Source organism: Phoca vitulina, unplaced genomic scaffold, assembly GCF_004348235.1.
Source record: "Phoca vitulina isolate PV1807 unplaced genomic scaffold, GSC_HSeal_1.0 scaffold2, whole genome shotgun sequence".
Lineage (NCBI taxonomy): Eukaryota > Metazoa > Chordata > Mammalia > Carnivora > Phocidae > Phoca > Phoca vitulina.
Genome location: NW_022589705.1, coordinates 37,704,907 through 37,723,326, shown reverse-complemented (window position 1 = coordinate 37,723,326; position 18,420 = coordinate 37,704,907). Strand labels below are relative to the sequence as shown.

The window sequence follows — 18,420 nt, the reverse complement described above, 5'->3', positions numbered from 1 at the left end:
TATACTAAATTTTTAAAGGCTATTCTGTGGTAGGAACATCTAGATCAAAGGCCTGCAGGCTTTTAGTTCCTCTTTAAAACTGAGCAGGATAATGAAATATATGCCCATTCTATAATCTGGATTTACTCTGTGTCAGAGAAGTGCCTCTGTTTTGAAACTTTTCAACTGAAAGTTGAAGCTGTTTTTCTTAACTAAGTAGAGAAAGGGAGTTTCATGATAAATTTGAGTAGAAAGTCTTTAGAATCACTTTACTGTACTTGCCTAAGCGACCTCATCATTCCAGTGCCAGGGCTATGAACCCAGATTTCTGCCTTTTACTGAGTGCCCAAACAAGGCAACAGATGTGGAAAGGAGGGGACAGGGTCCATAAAACTTGGTAATTGGATATGAGAAGTGTGGGAAGAGAAGTTAAAGATGACTTTCTGTTTTCTAGTTTGGGAAATTATGGGGATGGAAGTATTATTAGTGAACCTGAGAGGAGGAAAAGTTTTTGTTTTGGGAAGATACAGAGCTACTTTTTTTTTTTTTTAGATTTTATTTATTTATTTGTCAGAGAGAGAGATCGAGAGAGAGAGAGAGCACAAGCGGGGGAGCGGCAGGCAGAGGAAGAAGCAGAGGAGCCCAGTGTGGGACTCGATCCCATGATCCTGCTTAACCATCTGAGCCACCCAGGCACCCCCAGAGCTCCTTTTTGATATAGGCAGCTTAAGATGCCAGCAGAAGAGCTGAGTAGAATCACCAAATATTTCCACCAGATGGAAAAAAGGGCTAGATTTCTTTATTTTTATTTTTTAAAAGATTTATTTATTTGTTTTGAGAAAGAGAGAGCGCCCATGAGTGGGGAGAGGGGCAGAGACAGAATCCCAAGCAGACTTCCCGCTGAGCGTGGAGCCCAACACAGGGCTTGATCTCATGACCCATGAGATCATGACCTGAGCTGAAATCACGAGTCAGACATTTAACTGACTGAGCCACCCAGGCCCCCCTAGATTTATTTAAAAAGGACACAAAACTGGAAGTAGAGACTACGTAGTCATTTGCATAGAGGTGACCTAAATGATTGGCTCAGTGCACCTTGCTAGGGAAGGGAAGATGATAGAGGCTTTTCAATTTTAGTTATTGTTTAGCAGAGAATCAGCATTTTTTTTTTAATTTTATTATGTTGTTAGTCACCATACAATACATCATTGGTTTTTCATGTGGTGATCCATCCATTGTTTTCGTATAACACCCAGTGCTCCATGCAGTACGTGCCCTCCTTAATACCCATCACTGGGCTAACCAATCCCCCCTCCCCTCTCCCCTCTAGAGCCCTGTTTGTTTCTCAGGTCCATAGTCTCTCATGGTTCATCTCTCCCTCCAATTCCCCCTCCCCATTTTTCCCTTCCTTCTCCTAATGTCCTCCATGTTATTCCTTATGTTCCACAAATAAGTGAAACCATATGATAATTGACTTTCTCTGCTTGACTTATTTCACTTAGCATAATCTCCTCCAGTCCCATCCATGTTGATGTAAAAGTTGGGTATTCATCCTTTCTGATGGCTGAGTAATATTCCATTGTATATATGGACCACATCTTCTTTATCCATTCATCTGTTGAAGGGCATCTCGGCTCTTTCCACAGTTTGGCTATTGCACACATTGCTGCTATGAACATTGGGATGCATATGGCCCTTCTTTTCACTACATCTATGTCTTTGGCGTAAATACCCAGTAGTGCAGTTGCTGGGTCATAGGGTAGCTCTATTTTTAAATTTTTGAGGAACCTCCACACTGTTTTTCAAAGTGGCTGTACCAACTTACATTCCCACCAGCAGTGTAAGAGGGTTTCCCTTTCTCCACAACCTCTCCAACATTTGTTGTTTCTTTCTCTGTCCATTTTTGCCATTCTAACTGGTGTAAGGTGGTATCTCAATGTGGTTTTGATTTGGCTTTCCCTGATGGCTAATGATGATGAACATTTTTTCATGTGTCTGTTAGCCATTTGTATGTCTTCTTCAGAGAAGTGTCTTTTCCTATCTTCTGCCCACTTTCTGACTTGATTATTTGTTTTTTGGGTGTTGAGTTTGAGAAGTTCTTTATAGATCTTGGGTACCAGCCCTTTATCTGTAGTGTCATTTGCAAATATCTTCTCCCATTCTGTGGGTTGCCTCTTTGTTTTGTTGACTGTTTCCTTTGCTGTGCAGAAGCTTTTTATGTTGGTGAAGTCCCAAAAGTTCATTTTTGCTTTTGTTTCACTAGCTTTTGGAGATGTATCTTGAAAGAAGTTGCTGTGGGCGATGTCAAAGAGGTTACTGCCTATGTTCTCCTGTAGGATTTTGATGGATTCCTGTCTCACATTGAGGTCTTTCATCCACTTTGAGTTTATCTTTGTGAATGGTGTTAGAGAATGGTCGAGTTTCATTCTTCTGCATGTGGCTGTCCAATTTTCCCAGCACCATTTATTGAAGAGACTGTCTTTTTTCCATTGCATGTTTTTTCCTGCTTTGTCAAAGATTATTTGACCATAGAGTTGAGGGTCCATACTTGGGTTCTCTATTCTGTTCCATTGGTCTGTATGTCTGTTTTTGTGCCAGTACCATGCTGTCTTGTTGATCACAGCTTTGTAATATAGCTTGAAATCGGGCAATGTGATACCCCCAGCTTTGTTTTTCTTTTTCAACATTTCCTTGGCGATTCGGGGTCTTTTCTGATTCCAAACAAATTTTAGGATTGTTTGTTCCAGCACTTTGAAAAATGTCATTGGAATTTTGATCGGGATGGCATTGAAGGTATAGATTGCTCTGGGTAGCATAGACATTTTAACAATGTTTATTCTTCCGATCCATGAGCATGGAATATTTTTCCATCTTTTTGTGTCTTCTTCAATTTCTTTCATGAGTGTTTTGTAGTTCCTGGAGTATAGATCCTTTACCTCTTTGGTTAGGTTTATTCCGAGGTATCTTATGGTTTTTGGTGCTATTGTAAATGGAATCGTTTCTCTAATTTCTCTTACTACAGTTGCGTTGTTAGTGTATAAGAAAGCAACTGATTTCTGTGCATTGATTTTGTATCCTGCCACATTACTGAATTGCTGGATGAGTTCTAGTAATTTGGGGGTAGAGTCTTTTGGGTTTTCCACATAAAGTATCATGTCATCTGCGAAAAGAGAGAGTTTGACTTCTTCTTTGCCAATTTGAATACCTTTTATTTCTTTTTGTTGTCTGATTGCTGTTGCTAGGACTTCTAGTACTATGTTGAACAATAGTGGCAAGAGTGGGCATCCTTGACGTGTTCCTGATCTTAAGGGAAAGGCTCTCAGCTTTTCCCCATTGAGGATGATATTTGCTGTGGGTTTTTCATAGATGGATTTTATGAACTTGAGGAATGTTCCCTCTATCCCTATACTCTGGAGAGTTTTAATCAGGAAAGGATGTTGTATTTTGTCAAATGCTTTTTCTGCATCAATTGAGAGGACCATATGGTTTTTCTCCCTCCTCTTATTAATGTGTTCTATCACATTGGTTGATTTGCGAATGTTGAACCACCCTTGCATCCCGGGGATAAATCCCACTTGGTCGTGGTGGATGATCCTTTTAATATATTGTTGGATCCTATTAGCTAGGATTTTGTTGAGGATTTTGGAATCCATATTCATCAGGGATATTGGTCTGAAATTCTCCTTTTTGATGGGGTCTTTGCCTGGTTTGGGGATTAAGGTAATGCTGGCCTCATAGAATGAGTTTGGAAGTTTTCCTTCTGTTTCTATTTTTTGGAACAGCTTCAGTAGAATAGGTATTATTTCTTCTTTGAATGTTTGGTAGAATTCCCCAGGGAATCCATCAGGCCTTGGACTCTTGTTTTTTGGGAGGTTTTTTTTTTTTTTTTTATTGTTATGTTAATCCCCATACATTACATCATTAGTTTTAGATATAGTGTTCCATGATTCATTGTTTGTGCATAACACCCAGTGCTCCATGCAGAACATGCCCTCCTCAATACCCATCACCAGGCTAACCCATCCTCCCATCCCCCTCCCCTCTAGAACCCTCAGTTTGTTTTTCAGAGTCCATCGTCTCTCATGGTTCGTCTACCCCTCCGATTTCCCCCCCTTCATTCTTCTTTTTTGGGAGGTTTTTGATCACTGTTTCAATCTCATTACTGGTTATTGTCCTATTCAGGTTGTCAATTTCTTCCTGTTTCAGTCTTGGCAGCTTATAGGTTTCCAGGAAGGCCTCCATTTCATCCAGATTGCTCAGTTTATTGGCATATAGTTATTGATAATAATTTCTAATAATTGTTTCTATTTCCTTGGTCTTAGTCGTGATCTCTCCCCTTTCATTCATAATTTTATTAATTTGGGTCCTTTCTCTTTTCTTTTGGATAAGTCTGGCCAGTGGTTTATCGATCTTATTAATTCTTTCAAAGAACCAACTTCTAGTTTCGTTGATCTGATCTACTGTGTTTCTGGTTTCTAATTCATTGATTTCTGCTTTAATTTTAATTATTTCTCTTCTAATGCATGGCTTAGGCATCGTTTGTTGCTTTTTCTCTAGTTCTTTAAGGTTTAGAGTTAGTTGGTGAATTTGGGATTTTTCTATTTTTTTGAGTGAGGCTTGGATGGCTATGTATTTCCCCCTTAGGACTGCCTTTGCAGTATCCCATAGGTTTTGGACCGATGTGTTTTCGTTCTTGTTGATTTCCATGAATTGTTTAAGTTCTTCTTTGATTTCGTGTTTGACCCAAACATTCTTGAGCAGAGTGGTCTTTAGCTTCCAAGTGTTTGAATTTCTGCTAAATTTTTTCTTGTGATTGAGTTCCAGTTTTAAAGCATTGTGGTCTGAGAATATGCAGGGAATAATCTCAATCTTTTGGTATCGATTGAGACCTGATTTGTGACCCAGTATATGGTCTATTCTGGAGAAAGTTCCATGTGCGCTCGAGAAGAATGAGTATTCTGTTGTTTTAGGGTGGAATGTTCTGTAAATATCTATGAAGTCCATCTGGTCCAATGTATCATTCAAAGCTCTTGTTTCCTTGTTGATTTTCTGCTTAGATGATCTGTCCATTGCTGAGAGTGGAGTATTGAGGTCTTCTACAATTAACGTATTGTTATCAGTATGACTCTTTATTTTGGTTAACAGTTGGCTTGTGTAGATGGCTGCTCCCATGTTGGGGGCATAGATATTTACAATTGTTAGATCTTCTTGTTGGATAGACCCTTTAAGAATGATATAGTGTCCTTGTGTGTCTCTTATTACAGACTTTAGTTTAAAATCTAATTTGTCTGATATAAGAATTGCTACCCCAGCTTTCTTTTGAGGTCCGCTGGCATGGAAGATGGATCTCCATCTCTTCACTTTCAGTCTGGATGTATCTTTAGGTTCAAAATGAGTCTCTTGTAGACAGCATATGGATGGGTCCTGTCTTTTTATCCAATCTGCAACCCTGTGCTGTTTTATGGGAGCATTTAGGCCATTCATGTTGAGAGTGATTATTGAAAGATATGAATTAATTGTTATCATGTTGCCTGTGAAGACGTTGTTTTTATATGTTGTCCCTGTAAATTTCTGTTGTATATCACTCTTGGGGTCTTTCTCCTTTTATAGAACCCCCCTTAATATTTCTTGCAGGGCCGGCTTAGTGGTCACATATTCTTTCAGTTTCTGCCGGTCGTGGAAGCTCTGCATCTTTCCATCCATTCTAAATGAAAGCCTTGCCGGATAAAGTATTCTTGGCTGCCTGTTCTTCTCATTTAGTCTTGCCAGTCCTTTCTGGCTTGCCAGGTCTCTGTGGATAGGTCTGACGTTATTCTGATGTTCCTCCCTCTGTTCGTAAGGAATCTCTTCCCCCAACTGCCCTTAAGATGGTTTCCTTGGTTCTAAGATTTGCAGGTTTTACTATTACATGCCGGGGTGTTGGCCTGTTTTCCTTGATCTTAGGAGGGGTCCTCTCTGCCTCTAGGACTCGAATGTTTGTTTCATTCCCCAGATTAGGGAAGTTCTCAGCTATGATTTGCTCAAATACATCTTCTAGTCTTCTCTCCTCTCCAATCCCTCCGGGATTCCAATTATTCTGACATTGGAACGCCTCATGGTGTCACTTATTTCTCTGATTCTATTTTCATGGATTCTGAGTTGTTTTTCCCTGGCCTCCTCTTTTCCCTTTTTATCTATTATATTGTCTTCCAGGTCACTTACTCGCTCTTCTGCCTCAGTTACCCTAGCTGTTAGATTATCTAGATTGGATTAGATCTCATTGATAGCATTTTTAAGTTCTGCCAATTCACCTTTTATTTCTGCCCTTAGAGACTCTATGTTGCCATTAATTGATTTCTCCATTCTAGCCATTGTCTTCACAATTGCTAGCCTGAATTCCATCTCCAACATCTTGGTTATATATGCATCCATTTGTAAATCTGCAGCATAAGTCATAATCTCTGAGTCTTTTCTATTTTGGGGGCTCCTCCTCCTAGTCATTCTGTTGATGGGTGTTTGAGGGAATGTATAGAGTGCAAGTTATTGACCAGAACCCAAGCAAGATGCACCTGTTTTCTTGGGACCTTAGGGTTGCTGGCCTCTTGTTTTCCCGGCCTGTCTTCTGGGGCCTGCCGCGCTGTTAGTCAGGCAATGCTGTTTGGGCGGAGTTGCCCTGCGCCCCTGTGGCGGGGGATGGGCTCAGCGGGAATCAGTTTTTGGGGCTTTTGTTCTCTGACGGCTTTCCCTGGCGGCTTTCCGCGTCTCTTCCGCGAGTCAGAGCAGAAGAGACCGTTTCCAACCTTCTGCCTCAGAGCAGAGACCTGTCTGTTCTTCAGTGAGCACTCCAGGCCACACTGTCTCCGTTTCTGTCCGTGCTGCTATAAACTGCAGCATCCTGGGCTGTGCGCCCCTCCACAACGCTCCCAGTCCTGCCTCCAGGTCGGGGCACGTCTCTGCCCTTTGTGCTTCTAAAACTGCCAGCCACTCCCAGTTCGCCCGCGCGCCACCCTGCAGCTCCAGGTTTCCGCCCCGGGGGCTGCCCTAGAGTCCTTTTCCTGCCGCTACCGGTCTGCGAGTCTGTGCCTGTCCGCAGCACGCGAGGCTGTTGCTCACTGGCGGTGTAGGATCCCCACGGGCAGGCACCCTCCCGCTTCGTTTATCCTCCGATAACTGCCTGCGGAATCACCGCTTCCCGCTTTGTACCTCAAAACCAACCTCCTGCGATATTCCTTTTGTGGAGATCCAGATCTTCTTACATCTCAGGCTGGTTTCGTGGGTGCTCAGAGTGGTCTGGTAGATATCCAGCTCAATTCCGGGGACTGGTTGAAATAGGGTCCCCTACTCCTCCGCCATCTTTCCCCTAGCTCTGGGAATCAGCATTGTTAATAAATTCTAAAAAGGAAATAAGCTAGTTACCTCAAACCAAAGTAAGTATGGATAAAATTTATGATTAAATACTTAATAAAACAGTAAACTATAAAAATAACTGCTTGATTTTTTTTGGAAATAACTGATTTTTGTTTGAAATACTCTTTGTGTATTTTTGAGCAAACAAAGGCTTAAAATACTTAGGGTCTTATGACTCCTAACTGAATATAATTAGATTTATTTCTTCAGGTAGGAATTACATGGGTTGTTTTACCAGGAATAGGATTTATATAAATAACTTAAAAATATAAAAGATGGCAAAATGCTGTCACAAAACAGATTTTGAAGTAACTTTTGTCGATCTTAATTTTAGGTCCAGAGTGTAAATTCTTGTCATAGCTGTGCTTGCGGCAATTCTAACTCCTGGGACAAAGCAGATGAAGATGATATTAAACTTGTTAATATTCCTGTGACCACTCCTGAGAACTTATACTTGATGGGTAGGAATAACATAAAAAAGTTTTAAGATACTATACTCACATTTAATGGGAAACTAAAGAATGATGAATTATTTTAAGGAAAGCAACATAATTTTAAAATGTTCTTATATCTGTTGAATCTAGAGTACATAACAAAACCTATTATATTAGTTTCTGGAGGATGCTCTAACAAATTACCACAAACATGGTCATTTAAACAGCAGGAATGTATTCTCTCAGAGTTGTGGAGGCCAGAAGACCAAAATCATCACTGGGCTGGAAGCAAGGTATCATTAGAGCTATGCTTCCTCTGGAGGCTTAGGGGCTTATGCTTCTTCTGAGCTTCTGATGGCTTCTGGCTTGTGGCCATGTGACTCCAATCTCTACCTTGCATCATCACCTCCTCTCTGTGTACCAGATCTCCCTCTGCTTCTTACTGGGACAGTTGTGATTGGATTTTGGGTCCACCAAATAATCTAGAATAATCTCCCCATGTTAAATTCCTTAATTTAATCACATCTGCAAAGACCCCTTTTCTTTGTAAGGTAATATTTACAGGTTCCAGAGACTAGGACCTGACATCTTTGGGTGGCCATTATTCAATCTGCTACACTCATCTAACCTGATTTATTGATTCTTTTTTTTTTTTTTTTTTTTAGGATTTACTTTTTTTTTTTTAGAGAGAGAGAAAGCAGTGGGAGGGGTAGAGGGAGAGGGAGAAAGAACCTCAAATAGACTCTGCACTAAGTACAGAGCCTGATGCAGGACTTGATCTCATGACCCTGAGGTCATGACCTGAGCCGAAACCAAAAGTCAGATGCCTAACTGACTGAGCCACCCAGGCACCTCTATTTATTTTTATTTTAAGTAGGTTCCATGCCCAACCTGGGGTTTGAACTCATGACCCTGAGATCAAGAGTTGCCTGCTTTACCAACTGAGCCAACCAGTCACCCCCAAATCCAGTAGCTTTTAAAAATCTTTTTCTTTTATATGTCTAGAAAAATTGAAGTTTTGAAATATTTTCGTTTTGTTTGAAATACATAATTATTTTGGTAAGACTTTTTTTTTTACTTGGAGAAAAAGAAGCACATATTCACCTTTTTTTCCCCCCATAAAAGCTGTCTAGCTGAGGGGATTTGGAATTTCTACTTGGACTGTAACTCTTGATGGGTTTTCCAACTGTCTTGTAGATTTTTAACTGACTGAACAGTTTATCCATCCAAATCAACAAGTTGGTATCATGTAGTTTAAGAAACCTTTTGTTGGTAAAAAAAGATGGAAAAACTTTATTCTATGGGGCGCCTGGGTGGCTCAGTCGGTTAAGCATCTGCTTTTGGCTTAGGTCATGATCCCAGCATCCTGGAATCGAGCTCCACATCGGGCTACCTGCTCAGCGGGAAGCCTGCTTTTCACCGCCACGCACCCCCCCAGCTTGTGTTCCTGCTCTTGCTATCTCTCTGTCAAATAAATAAGTAAAATCTTAAAAAAAAAACCAAAAAACCATATTGGTTATTTCTCTCTGATTTTTGGTTGACTGGAACTATAGACCTAGAATATATTGGGAAATTATAATTCTGTTATGAAATGAGGTGAACATAAAATTATTCTTTAGTGCCAAAATTATAGTCAGACTGTGCCATTGTTGGTAACTATATGAGAAAGACTCCAGCCCATAATAATTTTCTTTTGGCATTGGTTTTTCTTATTTACAACTGTTCTGTTCTTAATTCATAGGTATGGAATTGTTTGAAGAGGCGTTGCGTCGATGGGAGCAAGCTCTCACCTTTCGAAATAGACAGGCTGAGGATGAAGCCTGTAGTTCCATTAAATTGGGTGCAGGAGATGCCATTGCCGAAGAAAGTGTAGATGTAAGATTTATCTGAGAATGGCCTTTATAATATTGGAAGAGTTGAACAATGTTTAATGTTGATTCAGTGTACTTGCTTTTGTGGCATTTAATACAACTGTTTCTTTTCTTTTTTTTTTTTTGTCTCCCTTGGGATTATGTGGGTGTATGTCTTATTGGGCTTTTTCTGTTCCGTGAATTATTAAATCCCATATTTGCAATTCATAATCAAGTTCCCTGATTTTCCAAGAATATGTAGAATTAAGCTAATATGATTTTTTTTTTTTAAGATTTTATTTATTTATTTGACAGAGAGAGAGATAGCGAGAGAGGGAACACAAGCAGGGGGAGTGTGAGCAGGAGAAGCAGTCTTCCCGCTGAGCAGGGAGCCCGATGCGGGGCTCGATCCCAGGACCCTGGGATCATGACCTGAGCCGAAGACAGACGCTTAACGACTGAGCCACCCAGGCGCCCCAAGCTAATATGATTTCTAAAGGGATTTTTAAAAGTCTGTTTTATACTTTATGTTTAATTAAGTGCCATTATATTCATAAAAGTCACCTAGAGTTTGAACTGGACTGGTACTTACTGATCATCTTGGCTAGTGATTCTCAAATTTGAGCATGCATCAGAATCATCTGAAAGGCTTGTTAAAACAGACTTGGGTTTCTAATTCAGTGGCTGGGGTAGGCCCTGAGAATTTGTGTTTCTAGCAACTTCCCGGATGATACTGATGCTGCTGGTCAGGGATCTTACTTTGAGAACACCTGATCGAGTCCCACCCTTAAATTTACAGATAGAGAAGCTGAATCCCTAAGAACTGAGGTGACCTGGCCAAAGGCCCAGCTAGAACCCAGTGCTGTCACCACCCAACAGTCGTTGCGCATCATCCCACACTTTCTCTGCCTTTCATTTAAGAGTGAAAGGTATTGAGGATTTTAGTGTTCAAATCTAATATTAGCTGTGTGTACTTTTTCTCTCCTTGTAGGATATTATTAGTACTGAATTTATCCATAAACTTGAAGCTCTGCTGCAAAGAGCATATCGTCTCCAAGAGGAGTTTGAAGCTACCCTGGGGGCATCTGATTCTAATTCCCTTGTTAATGATATCGGTAAGATGGTATTTTATATGGTTTTTATGAAATGTGTGAAAATTTTCTTTTATATTCTTGGCATCATTTGCTTAAGGGTATTAATATGATTACATATTTTTTAGAAAATAGTAAGAGAAAAAGATTCTATCATATTTACTGGTTTTTTTCTTTCAGTTTTATTTTTCTAGAGTGAACTTAATGCCCTTAAGATTTAATGTCAAATGCTTACCATAGGTAGGATTGGGACTTTGTTTTAAAATTATATTCTAAGGGAAGGAATCCCAGTCCAAGTGTTGGAGAGAGGAAGAAAATAAACAATAATATAAAAATGGGACAGAGACACATCTCAAAAATATGCATGTAGCTCATGGCATACATTTAAAATATTTTAAGTAATTCTATTTCTTGACCCCATTTTAACTGCAGGCTAGATTTTCATATCAGCCCTCAGGACATGCATTATTATATACCATTTTATTTTATACTTTCAAGAGAAAAGAACTTAGGAAAAGACTTCTTAAGTGACGTCTTCAAAGGGGTGAATGATTAAAATTGCTTCCTTGAATTCTGTAAATGTTCCAAAGAATGAAGACAAAATTACATTGCATCTCTTTTTGGTAAAAATACATATTTTTTAGGTTTGAGGGGAATTGTTACTTAGGTAAAAGATTTCATTCGTATTAGAATTAAGAATTACTGTGTAGGGGTGCCTGGCTGGCTCAGTTGGAGGAGCGTGTGACTCTTTAGGGTCATGAGTTCGAGCCCCCCATCGGGTATAGAGATTACTAAAAAAAACTTAAAAGAATTATTGTCTATATGTCATAGTGTTATATGAAGCCTCTTTGTATTATTTTGCTCTTTCCTTTTTCATACTGTATCGTCAACAAAATTATTCATTAGGCTTGAGTATTTTTTAATAGTTTCTCTGTTCTTATCATAGATGGCATAATGTTTTGACATGTGGAGGTTACAGGGCAGAAAAAAAGTAGACAGTATTCATGTCAACAAATAGAATTTTTCAAAGCCTTCATTTTATATTTATAGTTTTTTCTACACAGTTTCTTTTGTAACTTACTATAATGACATTTAGAAAGGACAGAGAGAAGGAATTTTAAAAGAATTCAAGTGTAACAATGGAATGGAACAACTGGAAAAAGATAGGAAAGTAGTTAAGTGGCAAGGAAAACCACAGAGAAAAAGGAGTAGGAAAAAATTATAAGGAGGGGAGAGGAAAAGGGCCCCAAGGCTTAATGTCTAATTCTAGGAATGGAGGCTTTGCCCTCACTGTTCTAATTGTCTACCTACAATTTCTTTCCAGCCTCATGGTAAGGATCATGTAGGTGTGTAGTTCTTGTATTTGTTACTCTTGTAATGTGCATCTCAGATTTGACTCTGTTTAGCATGCCCAGAGTTTCTTTTTTCCACTGACCATGGAGGTTGGCAAAGTCCATCTCTGATTTTTTTTTAGGTTATCAGGTTATAAAGATTTCTTAGGTGCTGCCCCAAAAGGTCTGCTTTGGGTTCACATTGTTCTGGACAAGAAGTCCCCTAGGCAGATGGCTTAATTTCTAGAGCCTTCAAGTTGTTTCTGAGTAAATTGTTAATTTGGAACTCTAAATGGATAGGATTCCTACAGTGGAACCCATAATCAATCCATAAATTTGGTTAGCTTAGGTTTGGAATAAATTCCCAACCCAACCCATGTCTTAACCTGGGCTGTCACTGGCTTCTAAGCTGACTGGCTTTTTCCTGCAGTGCCTTGGCCTGTTATTGCCCTGAGGATTCCAGTTGACATGAAGCTGTTATATTTTGTTCCTTCTTGGGAGTTCTTTGGAAATTGTTCTCTTTTTGAAAGTTTCCATTTTTGAACTTCTGGACTGAAACAACTCAATCTATGGTCAGGATTCTGGTAGGAGAGTACCTCTGTTATATCTGTTGGTTGATACTGATCAAAATTGCTTAGAAGTAAATTAGCTCTCCTCATTCTCTAAATCCAAATTCATTTTACACATTTAATTTATATTACTGGGAGGCAACTTATGGCTAATAGTCATAAGTAAAGATGTTAATAAATAACTTCAGAGGTTCAGGAGTGAATTTAAACCAAGTATTGATCTTATTTCAGTGAATAATTCACTGTTTCGGAATTTATTTTGTCTTATTTGATGAAATTATATATTTTTTTCTCTTAAGAATTTGATAGGTTTTCAAGGTTAGAAGATTTCTCAGCAGTCATCTAATTTATCTCCTTTCCCCTCTGTCCTGTACTTAATAACTAACACCTGCCTTTGCTTGCATGTTACCATGTGCGGGGCCCTTTGCTGAGCACTTACATACATTGTAGTTTCTTCTTTCCCTGAGGTACTACACTGAGTGAAAATTATCTCACTTAATCTTCACAGCAACTTAATATAAATATAGTTATCATCCTCATTTTTCAGATGGGGAAAGAGGAAAGGAGATAGTAACTTCCCTAGAGTTGCATGGCTATTAAATGACAGAACCCATATTTGGACCCAGGCAGGCTAACTTCAGAGTTCATATTCCGAACCACCACACTAGATTCCCTCACTACTTTATAAGACAGATACCTTCCTTGAATGGGATGATTGACTGTGAACTCTGTGAGTAGAGTATGCCTACTGGCAAAGTTCCCTTTAGGAGATGTAATCGTGGAGCAGGCAGCCTGGAAACCCCACAGCTGCTAAAGAAAGGAAACATTTCTTGTGGTAGTAAGTAATTTATTTATTTATTTATTTATTTATTTATTTTTATTTTTTTAAGATTTTATTTATTTATTTGAGAGAGAGAATGAGCATGAGCAGGGGGAGGAGCAGAGGGAAAGGGAGAAGCAGACTCCCTGCTAAGCAGGGAGCCTGACTAGGGGGCTCGATCCCAGGACTCTGAGATCATGACCCGAGCCGAAGGCAGACGCTTAACCGACTGAGCCACCCAGGCGCCCCAGTATTTATTTATTAAAAAGATTTTATTTATTTATTTATTTGAGAGAGAGAGAGAGAGGGCGTGCAGATGCATGAATGGGATGGGGGAAGGGCAGAGGGCAAGGGAGAGGAAGAGAAAAGAATCCCAAGCAGACTCCATGCTGAGCGAAGAGTCCAACAGGGGGCTTGATCTCATGACCCTGAGATCATGGCCTGAGCTGAAACCAAGAGTTGGACACTTAACTGAGCCATTTGGGCGTCCCTGTGGTGGTATTTATTTAATGTGGATCTTCCTTTCCTTAAAAATTTTTCCTTCTTCCATATGTGTGTGAGGATCTGAGATTAACTCTTGTATCTTTCTTCCTCTCTCAGGCCCCCTAGGCACTCTAGACATACTCACTCATTCTGTAGAAGGAAGTTATCAAGGTTTAATCCAAGGACAAAAGAAGAGAGCTACTATTCTTACCTGAGGGAAATAGTGCCAGCTGAATTTAAAGTTTCTATTTATTTATTTAGTAATCTCTACATCCAATGTGGATCTCAATTTCATGACCCTGAGATCAAGAGTTGCATGCTCTTCCAACTGAGCTAACCAGGGGCCCCAGTAGCAGCTGAATTTAGTGTAGTATTTTAATGATTACTCTAATGGATTACCCTTTGGCCTGTATCTCCATAATAACCGAAAGCAGAGAGTCCAGATTCACACTAACTGGGTTCAAATCCTGGCTTCAGCATTTATGAGCTGTGTGATTATATAACTTGTCTAAACTTCAGCCTTCTTATCTGAGAAATGGGCATATAATACCTATTTTCAAAATAATTATGAGGATTAAATGAAATAATACATATAAAGTGCTAGGTACAGGTAACAGTGTTTATTGGGTTGGAATTTGGAACTTCTCTGGGACACTCAGGAAGGCTGTGGGTTTTTTGATGTTCTTATTTTATCTTATTCCTATATTTGCTAATTTCGAGGTATTCTTTAAAATTTCTTGGGTGCCTGGCAGGTTCAGTTGGTAGGATGTGTGACTCTTGATCTCAAGGTTGTGAGTTCAGGTGCCATGTTGGGTGTGGAGATTACTTAAAAATAAAATCTTTAAAAAAATAAAAAAATATAATTTCTTGTCCACTGATAACATCTTCCTGCTGTCCAGTGATGCTATAATTTTTTCCATTAATTTTTTTTCTGTCATTTTTTTTTTTTTTTTAAAGATTTTATTTATTTATTTGACAGAGAGAGACACAGCGAGAGAGAGAGCACAAGCAGGGGGAGTGGGAGAGGGAGAGGGAGAAGCAGGCTTCCCGCCGAGCAGGGAGCCCGATGCGGGGCTCGATCCCAGGACCCTGGGATCATGACCTGAGCTGAAGGCAGACGCTTAACGACTGAGCCACCCAGGCGCCCCTTCTGTCATTTTTTTAAAGATTTTATTTATTTATTTGACAGAGAGAGAGAGAGAACACAGGTAGGCAGAGTGGCAGGCAGAGGGAGAGGGAGAAGCAGGCTGTCCACCGAGCAGGGAGCCCGACGTGGGGCTTGATCCCAGGACCCTAGGATCATGACCTGAGCCGAAGGCAGCTGTTTAACTGACTGAGCCACCCCGGTGCTCCTTTTCTGTCATTTTCAATGGGCCTTTGGGAAGAAGGAGAAGTAAATGCCTATGCTCTACTATCTTGAAGTAGAAATTCTGGACATTATAATCAGAGCCCAAGGACTACATTAGCTTTCAAACATTGCTAATGTTGAGCTTATAGTTACTAAAACTTGTAAGTTCTTTGTTATTGTTAGATTTGTTGTTAAGGTATATATTCCCTCATTTATTCTTGTGCAGTTGTTTTGGACCCAAGTTTTAGATGTTATATTTATTATTCTTACTAAATTGTTACTTCTGAGTCATCATTCCGAATTGTTAAGATCATTTAGATTTTGATTTGATATCCCTTTCATCTATCAGTCTCTAGTTTGGTCAGTTTGGTCTAGTTGGTCATCAGTGCTCTCATCGAAACCATTAACACAAAGTATTTAAAGGAAAGCTTGTTACCTTCTACTCATGACACTTCTGATGCCAAGTGTATGTTTCCCATATGAAGCAATTCTCCAGTTCTCTTTAGACATCAACTGGATGTCCTACAGTTTAATTCAGTTATGACACTAACTTTCCAGAGTTTACACAGACCCCACAGATGAAGGGCTCTGCCTCACAAGACTGCCCTCTACTCACATGCCAATTACAAGTCCAGGTTCCCCAGACTTCTGACGAACCATCAGTAAATCAGGAGTTCTGCAGTTCCCTCCTTAAGTTTGACAGTTTGCTAGAACAGCTCACAGAACTTAGGGAAACACTTTACTTACTATCACCAGTTTATTATAAAAGGTACTAACTCAGGAACAAATGGAAGAGATGCATAGGACAAGGTATGGGGAATAGGCCTAGGGCTTTTATGCCCTCTCCAGGTGCACAAGCCTCCCAATACTTTTTTTTTTTTAAAGATTTTATTTATTTATTTGACAGAGAGAGACACAGCAAGAGAGGGAACACAAGCAGGGGGAGTGGGAGAGGGAGAAGCAGGCTTCCCGCGGAGCAGGGAGCCCAATGTGGGGCTCGATCCCAGGACCCTGGGATCACGACCTGAGCCACCCAGGTGCCCCAAGCCTCTCAATACTTTGATGTGTTCTCTAACCTGGCAGCTCTCTGAACCCTGGTTTAGGGTTTTTATGGAGACTCCCATTATGGAGGCATGATTGATTAAATCATTGGCCATTGCTGATTAATGTGATCCTCAGCTCTTTTCCCCTCAGGGATTGGGTTTGGAGCTGAAAATTCCAGCCTTCTAGTCGTATGGTTGGTCCCTTAGCAACCATCCCCCACCTCCAGAAGTCACTCATTAGCATAAATTCTGGTATGGTTGTGATAGGAGATTATTATGAATAACAAAGATGCTCCCCTCACCCCCATCACTTAGGAGATCCTAAGAGTTTTAGGAGCTCTTTGTCAGGAATTGGGATTCAATATATGTTATCATGTCACAATATCACATCTTAAAGTGGGCAAAGCCAGAGTCAGGGATCTGAGGTATGATACTTTCAAGTTGCCTTATGTCACTAAGAATTATCAAGACACTTTGTTGTTCAACCAGCAATAAATTCAACTGATTCTACTTTCACATTTTTTCATCTTGATCACAAAAAGATCATGGAATACTTATTTATATATCATGCCAAAATGAGTGTGTATTTATATACTTAACCATTAATTTAGGAAAATGTAAATTTTTTTTTTTTTTAAAGAGACTAATATGGGGACGCCTGGGTGGCTCAGTCGGTTAAGCATCCGATTTTGGCTTAGGTCATGATCTCAGGGTTGTGAATTGAGCCTGCTTAAGATTCTCTCTCTCCCTCTCCCTGTGCCCCTCCTCCAACTCCCCCCCTAAAAAAAAAAGGCTAATATCAATGCACATTTTTTGGGAAATATTGCTGATACTGAGCTATTTTGTAGGCGAGTATTTGCCATTAAGTCTTTTTTTTATAAGATTTTTATTTATTTATTTGAGAGAGAGAATGAGAGAGAGAGAGCATGAGAGGGGGAGAGGGTCAGAAGGAGAAGCAGACTCCCTGCTGAGCAGGGAGCCCAATGTGGGACTCAGTCCCAGGACTCTAGGATCATGACCTGAGCCGAAGGCAGTCGCCTAACCAACTGAGCCACCCCGGTGCCCCTTCTATTTTTTTTTTTAATGATTTTATTTATTTATTTGAGAGAGAGAATGAGAGAGAGAAGCCATTAAGTCTTTATAGCTGGTTTTATACTCGCTTGTAAATCATCTTAGTTTTAGAAGTCACATGTGTCAGGTTTTATTGACTACATAGAACCTCAGCAAAACTTATTTCACTAATTTGGAGTTCAAAATATAAACAGGGACTCTATTTTTTTTTTTTTTAAAGATTTTATTTATTTATCTGACAGATAGACAGCGAGAGAGGGAACACAAGCAGGGGGAGTGGGAGAGGGAGAAGCAGGCCTCCCGCAGAGCAGGGAGCCCGATGCAGGGCTCAATCCCAGGACCCTGGGATCATGACCTGAGCCGAAGGCAGACACTTAATGACTGAGCCACCCAGGCGCCCCAAAAGGGACTCTATTTAATTTTACATCTGCACTATCTATAGTAGTCTGCCAAGTTAACACTGTAGACCAGATTATGAGGAGGACAGTTTAAATCCTCCTCAGCACGATTCTTTCAGTATGTTTAGCGTTTCTCTTTTTAGATAACAGTGTTAATTAAAAGTGAATTAAATCTATTCTCTTTTTTAAAGATAGCAGATCCAAAAACTTTTGAGTTGTTGGTATTATAAATTATTTGGTTACTTTAGATAGGTGAAGTTAATAACGATTGAAAAAATACATAGTATGATTCTAGCATTGGATTATGATAATGGTTGCACAACTCTATACATTTACTAAAACTCATTGAATTGTACATTTATTTATCTATTTAAAGATTTTATTTGAGAGAGAGAGAGCACAAGCAGGGGGAGGGGCAGAGGGACAAGCAGACTCTCCACTGAGTGTGGAGCCTGATCCCAGGACCCTGAGATTATGATCTGAGCCAAAGTCAGATGCTTCATTGACTGATCCAGCCAGGAACCCCTGAATTTTACATTTAGAAAGGGGGAGATTTATGGTATGTAAATTATACATCAGTAAAGCTATTAAAAATATGGTATGGTTGGGGTGCCTGG

At 39.8% G+C, this 18,420-nt stretch overlaps 1 protein-coding gene across 2 annotated transcripts in view; it reads left to right on the top strand.

The window, feature by feature from the left end:
* The window catches only part of MIGA1 (mitoguardin 1), a 97,260-nt gene that overhangs the window by 20,599 nt on the left and 58,241 nt on the right, over positions 1 to 18,420 (top strand). For both annotated transcript variants that reach the window (XM_032425535.1, XM_032425531.1), the window contains exons 5-7: positions 7,700 to 7,826; positions 9,541 to 9,674; positions 10,641 to 10,764. In XM_032425535.1, the coding sequence (XP_032281426.1) occupies positions 7,700 to 7,826; positions 9,541 to 9,674; positions 10,641 to 10,764 (385 nt within the window). The remainder of the gene's footprint in view (positions 1 to 7,699; positions 7,827 to 9,540; positions 9,675 to 10,640; positions 10,765 to 18,420) is intronic.